General features: G+C 38.0%; 1 protein-coding gene across 1 annotated transcript in view; it reads left to right on the forward strand.

Moving 5' to 3' along the window:
* Positions 1 to 18,870, forward strand: part of OTOGL (otogelin like) — a 3,472,886-nt gene that overhangs the window by 3,291,862 nt on the left and 162,154 nt on the right. The window contains exon 51 of the mRNA XM_044088067.1: positions 1,600 to 1,663. Within this exon, the coding sequence (XP_043944002.1) occupies positions 1,600 to 1,663 (64 nt within the window). The remainder of the gene's footprint in view (positions 1 to 1,599; positions 1,664 to 18,870) is intronic.

Raw genomic sequence — 18,870 nt, forward strand, 5'->3', positions numbered from 1 at the left:
GAATTTACTTTTTGTTGCACTTTCAGAAAAAATATTCATCAGTGTGATAGCTCTCTGACAATACATTTTCTGCCCATCATCTTTCAATTTGTTTCTCATTACTCTTCCAAATGTTTTCATTATTTACTTTGCTCATGTAGTTGTACTATAAAGTACTGAACATTATTGAATTGTTCTTATTGTTTAGATGTGTAATGTAGAGCTTACATGGAATTGTTTTGTTTCTACAACCTAAGACTTATTTTAACCATATTGATTTTTTTTGTTTTGTTTGCAAACTGTGCAAACCAAGTCCCTGGATTGCAAAATAACACATAGCTGGTATAGCATGCAATACTAAACTTTCAGTACTACTTATCTAAACATAGGTAGTTCCAAGACAGGAATTATTTCAGCCATCACTGCATAGTGTACAAATGGAGTACCTAACAAGTAGACATGGTGGCATTGGTTCTATATCTTATTCTAAAACAACTGCATTCCTCACTACTCCAAAATCCAGGTAAGTATAAACTGGCACTGCATGCCATCTGCAACAGCAGGGGTGCTGTGTCAGTTAGTGTGGATACTATAACTACAGTGTTACTGTGTAGGATCTTGATATACTTGACAATTAAGGATGGACTTTTCCAAGCAATACAACAGTATTGCGCAGTATAGTCCAGCTGTATTGGAGTTCCTACATCACTGTATAGAACAGATGTTTCCAAAAGATTAGTGAATAATTTTTAGAAAGATTTTACTACCATCACTGGAGATCATGCCTGCTGTACTGCTGCTCTGGTCCCTTTTAAATATGTCATAATTAGCCTACATCATCTATATCAATTAATTTGTCTCTTGCCTCTGTACTCCATGTTAACTGCATTAATGATTGGTAATCCTTGGTGAAGAACAATTTTATGGGATTCATTTACATTAGTTAATCTTACTATTACAATTAACATTCATTAGCATTAAATATGTTCACTGTCCCATCTCACTTTGGGACAGTGATCACAGAGATTGTTTACTGTTCAGCTGAGATGCCTCTGTCCACATTTGTCCTCCAGGTGTTTTGTCTTGCTGTATGGTTTGGGGTAGAATGTGTTTATTTGTTATATTTGTGGATGCATTCTTCTTCATTCAACAACCGTCTTAAGGTTCATAGACCACAAGTCTGTTTAAAGAATTTTGATGCAGCTTGTTCCATGTCAGAGATAAAATATGCGTTTTTATATTTGGAAAAAGAATGTTAAACAATAACTCTTGCGTTAGTAATTCAGATGAAGCAAAGTGTAGTTCATATGTATTGTGTTGAATAAAGATAAGAGGGCTGAAATGGAGCTGTGTCCAGATTGAAAGTGTCGTTGAGTTGTTTTTGATTGCTAGATTTATAACTTGCTTATGGATGCATTTTTCAAGTGTCAACAATACAGTTGTTTAATATCTGTTTATACAAGTAGCATAGCCTTAGTCCTTGCATTTTACATTTTCTCTGAGAAGTTTTCCTATATGCTTATTCTGTTTTTAGCACAGCATGCACCATTCAATTTATTTTCACAAATTCATGTTGCTCTCATTACACTGTGTCTACATGATATCTTGTTTCTTCAACAGGGAGAGAAAACCATACAGGATCCTGACTACAAAACTGTCTGCAACTGTACAAAGTACATCTGTAGTAAGTTTCTGATATTTCTATATATTATTATCATTAATATGTTTGTTGTGAAAGTTATTTACTCATTAAAAAAAAAAAGTTGATATTTCTGCCAAACACTGATAGCTTTTTTATTTTTGTAATCCATAGTCAAATACTATGTCTATTTACTTTCAATTACAAGCTGGTAAGGGGTGATTTGATTCTTATTTAAAAGACTATGAATAATGATTTTGGTGCTACCATAGGGGTTTCATTGTGATCTTATTCAATAGTGACTAGGAGTATTAATAAATTAGTGGCACTACCTAGAGCAGATTCAACTATTCTTACTACAGCATTTCACAATAGAGCAGAAAGATGGTGGAATTTTATTCTCTTAGAGCTGAGAACCCTGGGTACTCTAGTGGCCTTCAGATGTGGACTAGATGACTGGTTGGGTGACAGGGTATTCAATCCTAGGTTGAAAGGAGGCAGACTCTTCAAAGGACTAAATTTTGCTTAGAGACTTTTGATTGCAACATGGAAACATTATGCTTTGTTTCTTTTAGGGAACTGTGTCAGCTGCATACCCACTTTTTGATCTGTGATCATATCATATCTCACAACCATACAGAATTTTGCAGAATGTCCACATTTTTGCCTCATATTTTTGGCCAGTTTTTCATAAAATTGTGGTTTTCTGGCAAATTATTGGCAAGTCAAGAAAAACTGAAAACAGTAAATGACAGACATTCGAGTTTTAGACTTCATACCCTTCAGAAATTTCATGCTAAAGCAAAACCTGCTATTCTATCAACTTTCTAAGTTTGTAAGAGCGGTATTTAAAAACCTGTCTCTATTTTGGGGCATTTGTCCCCCCCATTATCTATGGCTCTGTCCAGGTCTCTTGCTCTTAGAGGATGAGAGGTCTGGGTTATATATATAAGGTTATCATATAATGTTCTTGGACAAACATTGAACTCTTGTGATAGACTGGTTTCCTCCTCAATATATTTCTAACTGTTGATTGCTTGTTATTAGGACTATGTTCTACTCCTTTATTGCTACCTATAATGCAGCTTATGATCAAATGCAGTCAGCAGTATTACTCTGAGCAGAGAAGTGCAGCTGTGGGTCAGTATAATTATCCTAACATTTCATCTTTTGGCTATTATAGTCACTGTAACAGAAAGTCAAAACATTAGGATTCTCTTCCACATACCAAACACCTGCTAATTATATATACCCACTTCCCCATGCAAAAAAATGAATGTTAGACAAAATCCAAGTGTATGCGTATATTCAGACAAGTGCAAGTGCATAAAGGATAAGGCTAAGGGTGTTCCTCCTAGTGTGCTAATGTAATTGAGGAAAATACTGTAATAAGGAAGGAAACAGAAGCTTAATCTTGTATTTGTGACATCTAGAAGAACAAGGTTGTGTTGGACGGGTTTGGACAGGTTTGTTTTGAGGAAATGTTTTGAAGAAGGGTGGATTTCAATACATGAATCACTATTACAATAGCCTAAGCTATTTCGGTCTGATCCCTGCATCCAAATGGAGCACCAGAAAGCTTCAGAGCTTTTTTGCCATCGAGGTATGGATTTCATATGTGGGTCTCATGATTCTGTCCATTGGCTCGCTTCAAGAGATGGGCAGATAAGTTCTCATTATCGAACGTCTTTCTATTTTAATTGCATTTTAAGAGGAATCTTCTGCTTTTTTCCTGTCAGAAATGACTTGTTCTAAGAAATACAGAAATTGGGACTGTCCGTTTAATTTGAAGGAAACTGTCATGTTGGAGCATCTGTAAACTTTTTGTTTGGAAAAGTTTATTTTTTCAGTAAAATCTTATTTTCATTGAAGTTTTGTGTGTTTGGAACAGAATATTGTACTTGTGGGAGACTTTCAGTGGTTGGTTTACCTCTGAACCACTTGTTCTTTGCCTTTCATCTTAATGAATAGTTGAGACCCTGCTATCCACATTTCAGCCTTTTTTGTGGCTTACTGGTGGAGCAGGAAACAGGCCCCAAAGTTGTACCTTCCTCAATGCACAGAAAGAAAAAAACTGTGCAGAGTCTTTTACATCAGCCACTGGTGGGTGACTCTGCTGTGGCTGCTTGTAGTTCCTCAGACCATGAATCTTGTTCCCCCAGTCCCCTTGGTATAGCTTTCCAAGTCACCACAACTGGGGGTAGCCGCATTCTCTGCAGCTGTAGGAATATCCTTAGTGGGCAATTGAGAGACATTATTGTCATTGTCTGGGGAGAGGCAGATGAAGGGTCTTCATTTGGCTGGGATGGGATTGTGGATGCTATGTGCACTGATCAAGCTTTATTCAGGGAGAAAATGCTTAGTAAGAAAAACTTCCAGTCTCCTGTTTCTACTTCCATGGACAGGGCAGATTTACTGGGATTTGCCAAGGAACCTATCACTATTTTTTCCTTGCCTTCACAATCTTCTGGTAGTAAGGAAATGGAAAAGCGTTCCTTCTCATTCTGACATGTCTTTTCAGTCCGAAGGGCAGTGATTGAAGGAGGAGGGATGTACTTCAGGATTTTCTTCTCAGCCTGAACATTTTGTTTCTACTAACAGTATAGCTTCAGATTTCTCTGCTGAACAAGTTTTTTCACTGACATTTCAGCTAATATGAAAGCAGTGTTTCAGTGAGATCAGAATACAATTCCTATGGCATAGAAAACGTATTTTGGTTTGTTACAGTTACGGATGACAAAAGCTGCAGCTTTCCCTCCTGTATTGCCCACTTTAGAAATATTTTTTCCCTGGTGGTCAGTCTTCTCCTCCTAAATGGTCTGACAGGTTGTACAAGGTGCCCCAGGCATACAAGTACCCATTTTCCAATCCTAAAGCAGACCCAGCAGTCATTTCTCTTTCTAAGTCTACTGCTGCTAAACAGGTCACTGCTGCTAACTCCATTCCCTCTGACAAAGAGACAGCAATGACTAAGTTGGGGAAGAAAATGTATTCTTCTAGTGGTTAACTTTCTGGATTTTAAATTACTTAGGTCATATGTTAAAGTTTTTGTTTGTGTCTTTTGAGGACATGCTGAAGTTAATATTTAACCTTCCTTTTCCTCAGGTAAATAATTCATTAAATGTTTATGTGACAGCTATTTCGCAGGTAAACTAAGCATATTTTAAAATGGTAATCTGGATCATTTTTGAGGAGATTTACTTGGCTTTGTTCTAAAAATCTTCCTGATGAAGTTAAATCTGAGCTTTTAAATTCTCCCTTAGATAAAAAAAGTCTGTTTGTCCCTTCTGCAGCTCATGCGCTTAAGAAGTGTGATCGATGGAGAAAACTGATTCCAGGAGTAACTCATATATTTCTACTCTCCTTTTTCAGACCAAATAATACTTTTCCTCCTCACTGGCCACTTTTTCCAATATACAGTTTAAACAGCCACTAATCAGGGATTAAAACAGAAAAAGGAGGCTCAAAAAAGAAAGGAAAAGACACCAGAAATCAAGGACAGTCTGAAGTTAGCATGGCTATCTGCATGTTCGGGTTCCCTCTTCCTGGCAATTTTTCAATGTCTTTGAGACTTCATCTTCCTTTTTGGTATCAGATAGTCTCAAGACAGTTGGGCTCTGAATGTAATCACCTTCTTCCAATCAATTCTCACCATTCCCCTCCCATTTAAACACACACACTCAAAACACATCTCTAAAACCATTTACTCCTCAACTGTCAGCTTACTACACCCTGTCATACCAATACACCCTCCCATGATTAACTTCTGTCCCACCTCTGATTAACTTTCCCAATACCCTTATTCACAATACATAATCTACTCACATATCTTAACTATCCCTCTCTTCCTTGTCACCTTTAACTATTCTTAGCAGCTATATCTCCCCATATAATTCTAAAGAACCTAAAAATTAACCCTCCACTTACCCCAACCAAGCCTACCACACAAACAAGTCATCACATCACAGCCAAATCTTGACCACACAAAAATTTATTTTGACCTAATCTCTATGACCTTAGCTTAAGCAACCCCCTAGTCACCTTACTAGGTTATAGCTCTTTCCCACTCTCCTGCTCCTTTCTCACATCACTCTGTACCATCCCAATCATGTTACTCTACAAAATAATACTATCCCTCCTCTCTGTCTCTACACGTATTCTGCTATACAATCTGTCCTCCTTCAATACTCAGTTAAAACTCCCTCACCATTCTCCAACCTCTGTATATCCCATAATTCTTCTAAAATCCCTGTACTCTTTTCTCTCTCCATCCCCAACCCTTTCTACAACACTCTCTCTTCCCAAAATCAAACTCCCCTTACTACTCATCCTTACCTAAAAGTAAGAAAAATACTACCTCAGCCCTCCCTCACTCCAGAGCTCTTCACCTTCTCTGAGTATCCTTCTCCTATCAGGAGACATCCATCCTAACCGTGGACTTAACAACCCTCACAACTTCAATGTTAAGCTCCTGAACCAGACCCCTCCATACCCTTCTATTCCCAAAAAACACCTATCACTATACTCCATGAACATCAGAAGCGTACTTAACAAAGTCAGTGAATTCAATGCTTGGATGGCCCATCACTCTCTTGATATCATTACCCTCACAGAAACATGGTTAAAACTCCATATCCCAGACAAAGACTTCTTACTCCTAGGATATAACATATTACACCTGGGCAGAACCAAAAAAAAAAGGTGGATGTGTGGCCATCATGTTCTTTAACCACCTAACTGGAACTCTGCTAGCTATCTCCACCCCCTCTGTGTCTCCAGCCACATTTTAGTTGCCAGCTGCACGATAAATGACCACAACCTAATCACTATAGCAATAATCTACATATCCCCAGGGGATAACATCCCACTACTAGAAAATATTCTCTCCTGGCTTTCACAGTCCTCACTTAATGAAACTACCTTCCAAGGAGATGTTAATATTAATTGGCTATTCCTCTCCTCTGGTAGTCCTAACACATCTATTAATCTATATGGCTTCTCCCAATTAATCACCACTGCCACCCACACTAACAAATGTACAGACTTCTTCTCTCTTCTTGACTGGATACTTATCTCCAATCCTCAAAGATATCACTTTCCTAAAACTCTGCCTGACTACCTCAGTGATCACTGTCCATTCAAAGTTCTCAGATTCTCTCCACACTATATTAGACCACATAGGTACATAAAGTGCCGCAAACACTCTAATTTTGATCCAGACATCCCAAATGCACATCTCTCAGCAATTAACTGGTCCTTCCTCAAGTATCTGCCTCTTGACAATTCTGTACTTAAATTCAGTTCCATGTACCTTAACATTCTCAACTCCCTAGCCCCTTACATACAGTTAGAGTTAAATCATTTACATTTCCCTGGCTTACACAAACCATATATACCTTAATGCAAAAAAGAGACAAAGCCTGGAGAACATGGTCCAAAACAAAACTCCCCTCCCACCTCCAGCACTATAAACAACTATGCAACCTTACAAAAAAACATATAATCGATGACAAGAAAGCAATCCTTCACCCTCACTCACAACTAACCCAAAAATTTCTGGTACTCTATCAGCCAAATTCTGCACCCAGGTAATCCCTCATCCCCCAATCCATGTCCTAACAACACTCTCCAAGAAACAGCATCTAACTTCAATTCATACTTTATTGACACCATCAGCAAACTTTCACTCCAAACCAATTCTGGTACCAATGTTAATATTTCTCCTGAACCTCCTACATCCCCTTAACCTTCTCGGGCCTTCTGTCTGAAAACTGTCTCTACCAGCTATATTAAAACCTTGCTCCTGCAGCTAAAACCTTGTTCTCATTCTGTTGATAATCTGCCACCACTCTTTCTTAAGAAGGCAGTTGACTCTGGCTCCCTATTATGCGGTTGCAGACGTAGGTTGTCGAATGCATCTTTGTCAAACTGAAAAGCGTGAAAAGGCAAAATAGTGAAGTGGCTTTTCAGCAAATCCTTTCCCTGGGAATGAATTTATTTGGCCGCTTTCGCTACTTTGCCTTTTTGGCACTGTAGTGCGATCTCGGAGTTGGTATATTTAAGTAGGGGGTATGGGGGGGGGGCGAAGCCCCCCACATTATGTAATGTTTTACAGGTTTTTTTTTTTTTTGTTTCGGCACAGCAATTTGTTTCCCTTGGAAAACAATTGCTGTTCTGAGGTTTTGACGTTGTAAGCTTTTGCTTACATGGGGTCGATTATGTGTCGTTCACTTTTCTGAGCATGCAATATCATAATATAGACCCGACCCTCTTGCCCTGCCCATCACCATATTTATTAGCCACTCCATCACTAAATCCAAAGTTCCCTTTTTCTGGAAACAAGTCTGTACTATACCCATTCATAAAGGAGGTAAATCCTCTGAACCTGCCAACTTTAGGCCACACTGTTCTATCTCCTCTTTCCAAAATATTAGAGAAATGTCTTTAGAAGTAAATTCTCCACTACCTCTTACACAAAAACTTAGTTACCCCCACACAACATGGCTTTTGCCCAAAACACATCACCTCCTCTGCCCTCATATCCTTCTTAAATACTATTTCCCATGTCAGAGACAATAGTAAACTCATCTCTTGCCTATTCCTTGACCTCTCAAAAGCATTCAACACTGTATCCCACCCCCTGCTTCTAACCAAACTCTCCGAACTTAAGCTATCTTCTTCAGATATCTCCTGGTTTGCTAGTTACCTCTCTGATCGACTTCAGTCAGTAAAATGGCTCTCTACTACATCCCCCGGCCCTACCTGTTAAGATGGGTGTACCTCAAGGATCTATCCTTGGCCCATTACTATTTAACATTTTTGCCAACAAACTGTTTACATCCTGTCCCCAGCCTTCTGTTGTGCAATATGCAGATGACTCCACCATCATCACCACTGCAGACTCCCTCTCAGAACTAAACACTCTCACACAACAATCCCTATCAATAGAAAACTGGCTCACTATGAATCAGCTAATTCTAAATCAAAAAAAAAAAACTAACCCCTGCTTTTCACTCCCAAAACTATGAACCATCTAAAGTCCTCCTTTTCTACCTCTTCCCTTAATAAAACACCAATCTCTGTTGAGCCTCAGAAAAAAAAACTTCTTGGGGTTTATCAATGATGACCAACTCAAATTTGATCTACATGTCTCCTACAACATCAAGAAAACCTACCAAAAACTAGGACTTTTGTACAGAAACAAAAAAATTCTCTCCACCAGATCAAAAATATCCCTATCCCATGCATATCTCCTTCCAAGCCAATTCTATGGCTCACAAGTCCTCACTAACCTTCAGACCACTCTTCTATCAAAATTAAAATCGACACACAACAAAATTGCATGTTGCGTTGCAGATCTTACTTACCACTCTCACCACTGTCTTGCCCTTAAAAGTCTAAACTACCTAGAATTTCCCCATCAACTGCTTCTCTCTCAGCTTCAATCATACATACATGCTGTACAGCACCAGCCCTCCTTCTGTCCTAATCTTGCCTCTCTTGTCTCTCTCTATATCCCTGCAAGGTCTCTCTGAAGGTCTGAACAAAACCTCCTCCACATCTACAAACCCAAAAGCAAAATAAGGCAAAATCTATGCCGCTACTCCCCTGCCCAATCTTGGAATAAACTTCCTCTCATTGTCAGGAATATTAAGCACCCACACAAATTCAAGATTGCTACCAAAAACTTTGTAAACAGTACTTGGATCTGTCACTGTAATTGCCCTACATGACTATTCCACCTACAACGCTAACCTTCACATACACTAACCCCTCTAACTTCCTCTCATAGCTACTCTCTGGCTGTACTTCTACATTTCTGATACTATCTATGTAATGAAACTTACATTTTACTCCAATCTGACTTCAACTTAAGTAAACCTTATATCTACCTTCCCTAGTCCTGTAAGGGTATTCTTCATACAAGTAATTGACCCACAATTACGGAGTTTATACTGCTTGATTCAGTTCAGGGGTTAAATTTTGTATATAATTTCTATATGTAATTAAGAAACATCATGATGTGCTTTTAGCTTTTTAAATCTTAATGCTTTTTATATCTTAATGCATCACTGTATTTACTGCTGAGCTTTTTGCTTTTTATATCTTAATGTATAACTAAATTTACTACTGTTTATGTTTGCAATTACCTGTGGAGCTTTTCTCCCCAGGCCTCCACTGAAAAAGGGCTTTGACCCAGTCGGACGAACCCAGTCAACAAATGTCAAATAAAGTAAAACAAATAAAATAAATAAGTAAATAATCCAAAGGGGTACCCTTGGCAATGAGAAGCCCTTCCTTCTTTTCAGGACTGTTAAGGTAATAAAGTAACTTTTACATAACACAATTCAGCAGAGAGAACACATATATATGCAAGAGTGGGAGATCAAGGTCCTGACTTCTTGAACCATAGTACCTTGAATAATTTATACCATTTTAGATCAAATGCAATATTATTGTAACAACTAAAACACAGCCTCTGACCAACTGAAAATGAGCACGACAGCATTCACTTTGCTATGATTTCCTGGCTGTCTATCTGTAGCTTTCCATATTAGACACAAGTTTCAAATTCCAACTTTCTACACTTGCCATGTTGGTACTTTCATGTTGGCTGGAAGTAAATCATCAGAAGCAAAGTAAAACAATCAGGAATTCATCTTGAAATGAAAATGCATTTAAAAGACAAACACTAATCTTTTTCCTTCATTTTAACTTTTCCCTTCACATTCCCCATCTGATTCTATAAAGCATCACTCGTGTCATGTATTTTTTGTGACTAAGCAATGGCCACAGACTTTCAAATGGTTGACACTGTTTCACTTGCTATCAGACATTCTCCGCATAGTTTCTTTCTGTCCCTGGTATGCACAATGCTTATGCTGCATTCATTTTACAAACATGGTCTTATTGGCAATAAAAACATGTCTATGTCTGTTTTAATGGAATAAAAGAACAGTTTGAATAATTTTCAGTCAGACATTTCCCCTCAAACAAATTGTCATAAAGCTTATTAAAATCTTGTAACACTATATTGTTATAATTTTCATCATTATAGCAATGTGGCCAGTGGCAATGATGTATTCTGATTCATTTGCATGCTGTGCAATTTGATGCTTTTTCTGGATTCTGTAAGTTTTAAGATCAATGCCTTATACATAAATAAAATAAGACCCAATAATAAAATTATATTAGCGATTAATATAAAGAATTTCAAAATATCTCCTCCCTGACCAGAAAAAAAGTTTGGTTAACCATGCCAGCTGATAACTGTCAGCTTCTTTAACATGAAACAATTCAGCAACTTTCTGAATAATTTCTAGGTGACTACAAATGGCACCAGTGTTATTAGGAATAAACAAAGAACACTCTGTTTTGATGAGTGTCCATGTACCCCCTTTAGAAGCAAGAGTAAAGTCAAGGGTCATTCTGTTCTGCAGCACATACTGCTCATGACAATTAATTCAAGAGTAATCTGATTTAGAGATTCAAAAGTAACATTGCTTAATATTTCTAAAAGCATAGAAAATTTGCACAGTTCCCAGACAGACTTTACTGCCCTGTAAGCAGGTAAAATTCCTGCTCCAGAAATAACACAATCACCAAGATCCATGTGAGCTAGTCCTTTAAAATCAGTCTTTTGAACACCATGATGTTAAACCCAAGAAGCTTCTACTTCCCAAATAGATATGGAATGTATTTTGTACCTGTCCTGCAACAAGCATTATGAATCTTTCTATCAGGTAAAGTGTCTGCATGTCATGTAGCTGGAATAACACAGCCTTTAAAGCAACAACCCTCCCAGTCTGTTGGAAACCAGAGATATGCTTGGAATCAGCAGATATAATAGTATTCATTTAATGCTGCTATACCCAACCATCCAGCCCCACCACAAATTTTCTAAGTGAATTTGCAAATGCTGTTTCCAATAAAAAGTGTATCAATTTTATGATACCAAATATGTTCCTCAGTAGTCATTGACAACTGAAGTGGTGCTACTGAAAAGGGGGTAGAGATATGTTTAACTTTTCAATTTTTTGTTTGAAAAAATAGTACAAAATGATGAATGCAGGTCTGTTATCAGTTGCTGGTATTGGAATGAGTGGAATACCCTCATCATGTGCAGCAGGTATATGTGCACAAATCCAATAGTCAGTAACTTTTAAGAGTTTTGGCATAGATGTAAAAGCCAGCAGGAAAAAGTATTACATTTAGGATGCTAAACAGATGTTCTAGAAACAATACTAAGTGCTTGTCCCTAGTTCTTGTGGTATGCTTATCTCTACTAAGAAATGATTTAGTACTTATAATTCTGATGGTTGCAGATGAAGATGATGTGCTCACAGTTCCAGATGTGAAATGAAATAATGATAAAAATCAAAGTAACTGTTCCAATAAAAGGTCAATAAAAAAATCAAGTATGTTGCAGTTGAAGTGGGTTTTGAGGAAACTGCAAACATGGATGTGAATTGCTCAGTTATAGTTTATATAAAGTCAATTTCCAAATAAACTCCCACCAGAAGGGGTGGTTGTATACAATCCCAGAAGCAATTGCTGGTTACTTGATGCATTGTTTGGTCCATTGTCCAAAAACTATGATGAATCCTCAATGCTTGGTTCAAAAGCAAGGAAAAATAATGTTAATAATGAAGAACAGGAAGAATCTTTTACTTTTATCTTTGCTCAGGATGGTGTTATGGAGTCACTCGATTTCACCTCCAGATTTTATTTGATTGGCAAATTACTCAATTTCACATCCACGTTTGGTTTGATGGCAAAGTGAAAAAGTCTATAGTCTTCATTTCTATATGCAATGGTGTCCCTGCTTTTAAATCTAGCATGATGTGCAATAGGCTGTGCTGTTTCACAAGGGATGGGTCTTCTTGACATGTGACAAATTGATCCAGTTGGCCAGTCATTCGCATCAGCTGGCAGTGGTAATTGTAAGCAAGACCAAGTAGGGTCCTTTCCATCTGGGACATAAAGAATGTTTTCTACTGAAAGATTTAAAGTAAACAAAATTTCTTGGTCGCATGCCATGCTGATTAAAAGATTTAATGTAAACAAAAATCTCCTGGTTGCATGCCATGCTGATTATTCATTGTGTATTGTCTTAGAACCTCTGAAACAGTATTGTAGTGGTGCTGCAAAACAAAAAAGAAAGATATGCAATACAGAAAAATAGAATCATCTATAGTATGTAATTTCAAATGGTTAGGGACAAGTGTAGCAGGGATTCTCACGAGTCTGCTCTTGAGACTTTCATGAGGGGACAACTTCCTGGTAGCATTAACTGCACTTTGCATCATACTAAATAAAACTAAAGGTAAAGCTTCTGGACATTTAAGACCAGTTTCCTCACACAATTTAGCAAGCCAGCTCTTAATAGTTTGATTTACCTGCTCTATAACTCCTGAAGCTTGTGGCATACATAGGCAATAGTATTGCATTTTTGTTATTCAATGTTTTACTGATCTGCTGTATTACCTGATTAGTAAAATGAGTACCCTGATCTGACTGCATCAAGCAAGGAACATCAAATCTTGGTATAAGATCCTGAATAAGCTTTTTATACATGGTAGTAGGATCAGTTTTTGCACAAGGATAAGTTCCTTGCCATCCAGAAAAGGCATGAGTAATGATAAGTACATACTTAAACATTTATGTTTGTGGAAATTCAGTAAAGTCCTACTGAATGATACAAAACTGCCCCTGTGGCATTTTTAGAGACTATGTGAGTACCAGCACAGTCTTTGCACATTGTGTTCTAAACATATTGCAAAAGTATTAAAAAATTGAGTGACTTCTGAAAGGTGAGGGGCACAGCAATCATTTAAATTGGTTTTATTAAGGCATTTTTACCCAAATGAAAAAGTAAGTGGCAAGCTTTAACCAAATGAGTGAAGAAATTTTGTGGAACTACCAGTTGGTACCAGAAAAGTTCTGGAGAACAGCTGCAGCCATTATGGATCTACCTCACCTGTTCAGACTCCTCAGCCTGATTCTGAAAAGATTGCAATTTCTGTATAGAAATATTGTTGTTAGTTTCATGAATTTGCTGCAAAAATGAAGCCAGAACAGTAAAAGGCAGTGCATTGTCATCATATCTACAACGGTATTTCCTTTAGAAATGTAAGAATCATTTTTTTTTTGTGCAGCACATTTGACCACATCTAGTTTTTTTGGTAACAATAATGCATTAGTGCATGAACAAAAATAGCATTTTTAATGACTGGCCCTGGTGAAGTCAAATACTACCTTTCATTTCAAAGTGTCTCAGAATCATGAACAACCTCATAAGCGTAATGTGAGTCTGTGAAATTTGTGAATGTTTTATCCTTCAGCAGTCTACATGCTTCTGTAATAGCTATGAGTTCAGCAATTTCATCATACACATTTTCATTTAATTGTCTGGTTAACAAAATCCTGTCCTTGCCACAAAAAAAAAAAAAAAGTTGTTATTAATGTGCCATTTTCTTTTTCAAACTCTGGAGTCGTCAACAACAGGAGCAATTCAAAATTTGTTAATGGATCCTCTTCTAAGTATGATCTTGGAGGATGCACAGGGTTTATTACAATAACACAACTATGTGTCTCCTTTATCTGCTGTGGAAATTAAAGACGTGCGGTAAGCATTGGGCATCAAATAATCTACAAAGAAGGGTTATTAAGCAGAGACAATTCATATCTAGGCAACTGTACTGCAGATAAATACTGTGTCCTGGTACAGAATGCAGAACTGACATGTACATCTCATGCCTGAGTGTCACAGCAGCCATCATTTCTACTTAGCATGCCATCGTGGCCACTGCCCTAAGGCAGTGGGAGAAGGCTCTTGCTACAGGATCAAGATTTGTACAAAAATAAGCAATAGGTCTAAAAACATCATATCCATGTTGGGCTAAAAATCCTAACACTACTTTATTTCTTTCACAACAACACAAGAAAATCTTTTGGAATAGTTTGGTAATCCAAGTGCAGGTGGATTTGAAAGTAGGGGTTTTAGTTGCATAAAAGCTTGCTAATTGTGGTTTTGCTAGGGTAAAGTTCTGGGGCATCTTTCTTTAATAATTCTAGTAATGGTTTTACTACTTCTGCAAAGTTAGAAATCCATTGTCAACAATAAAATGACAGTCCCCGTAAAGATATTAACTCATTTCATGTGGTGGGATGATGTGGTGCAACTTTTCTTGCAGCAATACACAAAGGCAAAATCTGCCTAAAACCTTTGAAATAAGATGTCCTAAATACTGACCATGAGATTTCCACAACTACAATTTGCCATTACTAACTTTAAATCCTAACTCTGCTAGTTTGTTTAAAAGAAAGTATCCTGTTTGCAGTTCTGATGATGTCTGGAAGCTAGCAGTAAGTCATCTATGTACTGTATTAGTGTAGAGTCACATGGAAATCCAGTCTTATCTAACTGTTTCTTCATTTCCCTAGAGAAGTAAGCGATTCAGCATATCTTTGCAGTAATCTAGTCCAAGTGTACTCTTGCCCTGTATATGTAAATACAAACAGATACTGACTGTCTGGGTGTATAGGAATAGAAAGGAAAGCAGAAGAAATGTTTATCACTTGAAGGTAGTGGTGGTTGATAGGATGGAACTCAGTATTGTAACAGGGTTAGAGACTACAGAAAAAGCTGGTACTACAAATGTATTAACTGCTCATAAATCTTGTACAAATCTATAATATTTTTCCTGGTTTCTTGACTGGTAGGATAGGTGTGTTACATGGACTTTGAGTTGGAACTAATACCTTGTTGGAGTAATGCAGAAATAACAGGTTCAATTCCTTTCTCTGCTTCAGCAAACAAGGGATATTGAACTACCATAGGCAGGCATCACAAGGTTTTAAGATTATTTGCACAGGTTATGTGTATTTTATGAGGCCTAATATATTTTCATGCAGCCCAAAGTTGTGCAGGGGATTACTTCTAATCCCTCCAAACCAGTAGTGTCTGAAATTCGTTTTGATGTTAAAACAGCAAAAAAAGGTATCTTTATTTAACATTTATTTACTGGGAAAGTCCGACTTGGAATGAAGCCAATTTTCAGCAGAGGCCCAGCAGAAAATGCTCCAGACACAAGTCTTTGCAACATGGGAGGAAACTGGAGTACCTAGAGAAAACCCACATAAACACAAGAAGCACATAACCCTGCACAGAAGGCACACCAGCTGAGAATCGAACTGGAGAACCTCTTGCTGTGAGGCAACAACACTACTGCTGGACCAGTGCCCCATTCCATCTGTGTAGATATTTGTTGACTAAAATCCCAAGAGCATATTTGGAATATCAAGAAAAATACTGAGGTGCAAAAAACAATATGTCTTAATTTAGACAATAAATCTCTACCTAAAAATTTAAAGGGGAAGCAATTAAAGCTTGGTGTTCTTTTACTGGATCAGTCTGAAGAGAAACAGGTTTTATCAGTGATTGTCTAAAGTAACTGTTGGACATTCCCACTCTGAAGATTGTTTTCATATAAAGTAAGAGATTTTCAACACTGTTGAAGTAATCATAGATCTAGTTTCTCCTGTTTCAATGAGAAAAAGGAGAGATGAATTTTGCACTGTAACATTGACAAAAGGAGCTTCTTGATCAACTGATAGCAAGGAAAACAACTGTTCATGTTCATGACAGGCCTACTGAGTTTGCTGCCATGCTGGTGACTGCTAAAGTGGTACTGCACACAGAATGATTTCTTTTGGCTTACTGTGGTGTTCTCACATTTGGCAAATTTGTCTGTTGCAAAGAAAGTGGGCATTCATTTTGTTCATGTCTAGGCTGACTACAATTGAAACACTTAGTTAAGTGCTGTTCATATTGTGATGATTGTGGTGGCATAGGCGGTAATAATTTTGTTGACATTGTCCTGGGGCTTGTGGTTGGAAGAACTTAAATCTACCTCTTCCTCCACAGTTCCTTCTTCCCCTTCTCCATCCCTGTGAGTTGATAACAAACTATTGGAGCTGAGCATCCACTAACTTTCTTGTTCTCTTTCTCTTCTTTGAATATATTATCTGCTACATATTGTGCTTCCTGTCTGTCTCAGACAATGTGGTAAGGAAGATTCTGGGCAGACAGGAAGAAGGTAAGAGGAAGTGAGGATATTCAGCAAAGAGGTGGATGTGAAAGAAGATCTGCAACAGTCAGGCATGAGTGTTCAAAAAGGCAGGATTGTGGCACAAAATCACGAGAGCTGGTTGCAGTTAACACAATACCCCGACCCCATGTAGAAAAAATGAGAAAAAGGGAGCTGCTGATGATGATGATTGTGCTTGATTAACAATTTCACGAATGCCTAAACTTGGCCAGTTTAAAAAAAAGCTTTTATATTTGCTGTTGAATTAGTGGTAATAAGCCTTCTACAAAAGCAGCTGACAGCCCATTGGCTGCTGCTCCCTCTGCAGGTTCTGGATGTCCAGAAAAGGCTTTAAAAGCATCTGTCATGTGTTGTAAATATGCATCAAGAGATCATTTTCTTTATGTACAGTGGCCTTAATTGAACACCATTCAACACCATATTCCTTGAAACTCTTATCTCTCTAGATCCTCCTAGGAAAGTTAGAATAAAATGCACCATGGCTATCATATGCCACTTGCTCTCTAATGCTGGAAAGAGACAAGACCTGGGAATACTGGAAACAATTCAAAACTTAGACTCACCTCCAAACCTAGAAACATCTCCATAACCACACTAAAAAGCAAGTAATCACTAACAAGAAAATCTTCTACCAAAAAACCCTATCAAGCCACCACAAACATCCCAAACAAAATTGAGAAGAAATTTTATGTAGGTGGTGGGGATAGGTACCACTGTTAAAAAAATAAAATTCTCCATCCTGGTAGCCTTACTTTGCCTAACCCCTGTCCTAACAATACTCCCCTGGGACCTGTCCACATTCTTAGCTCCTACTTCATTGACTCTATCCCTAAATTAACACACATTAACAACACCACTCACCTCCCCCACCCCCCCTCCTCATCAACTCTAACAACTACCTTCTCACTCAAACCTATCCCCACCAGCTACATAAAATCTCTTCTCAGCAAATTAAAACCACGCTCTCCCTCAGTTGACAACCTACCCCCTCTTTTTCCTAAAAATCACTGCTAGCTCTTTAGCATACCCTGTCTCTATCCTTATTAACCAATCTGTCCAAGAATTTTCTGTCCCCTCTATCTGGAAACATTTTATACTATTCCCATCCAGAAGGGAGGGCACTTAATTTACCTAACTAACTTCTACCCTATAGCCATTCTTTCTCTCCTGTCAAAGCTGCTTGAAAAGTGCATCCATAGGCAACTAATCAACTTCCTCCTGCATGAAAATCTACTCACATCTACCCAACATGGCTTCCGATCCAACCACAGCACTACGATTACTCTAACTTCCTTCACATATTTACACAAGCCAGAGACAACAACAAACTTATCTCCTGTCTTTTCCTTGACATCTGCAAAGCCTTTGGCACTGCCTCCCACCCCCTGCTCCTTTCCAAACTGGCTGGCCTCAATGTCTCTAAACCCTACCCTGTCTTGGTTTTCTAGCTACCTCTCCGAAAGACAGCAATCTTTCAAATGGCCCTCTTCCTTCTCCTTTCTCCCCATCAACATGGGCGTACCCCAAGCATCCATCTTTGGACCATTATTTTCCACATTTTCACCAACAGTCTGCATACCTCCTGCTTCCTCTCCACTCTTATACAATATGCTGATGACTCCACTATCATCTCTACCTCTGACAATATCTCTGACCTCCACTCAATTACCCAAACTCCTTTCATTCTGTCAAAAATTGGCTTACCATAAATCAACTCATACTTAATCCAAAAAAAAAAAACTTCTATTTCTGCCTAAATCTCTTTTGCATCATAAAACATCATTTACCATCTCATCACTTAGCAACACTGTCATACATGTTGAAACTCACACAAAGTTACTGGGTGCAATCATAAACGACCAACTTAAATTTGATCTGCATGTATTAAACTGTATAAAGATGACACATCAAAAACTTGGACTGCTTTACAGAAATAAAAAATACTTCACTAATGACTAAAGACTTTCCCTTGCCCATGCCTATCACCTGCCGACCTTCCTATATGCCTCCCCAATCTTAACCAACCTACAATCCTCCCTTAAGGCCAAGCTTGAACTAACCTATAACAAAGTTTCAAGGTTCAATGCTAACCAACCTTACAACTCTCACCACTGCCTTTCTTTACAAACTATTCACTGG

Source organism: Protopterus annectens, chromosome 11.part0 (genome assembly GCF_019279795.1).
Source record: "Protopterus annectens isolate FY-2018-M chromosome 11.part0, PAN1.0, whole genome shotgun sequence".
In the NCBI taxonomy this organism is placed as follows: domain Eukaryota; kingdom Metazoa; phylum Chordata; order Ceratodontiformes; family Protopteridae; genus Protopterus; species Protopterus annectens.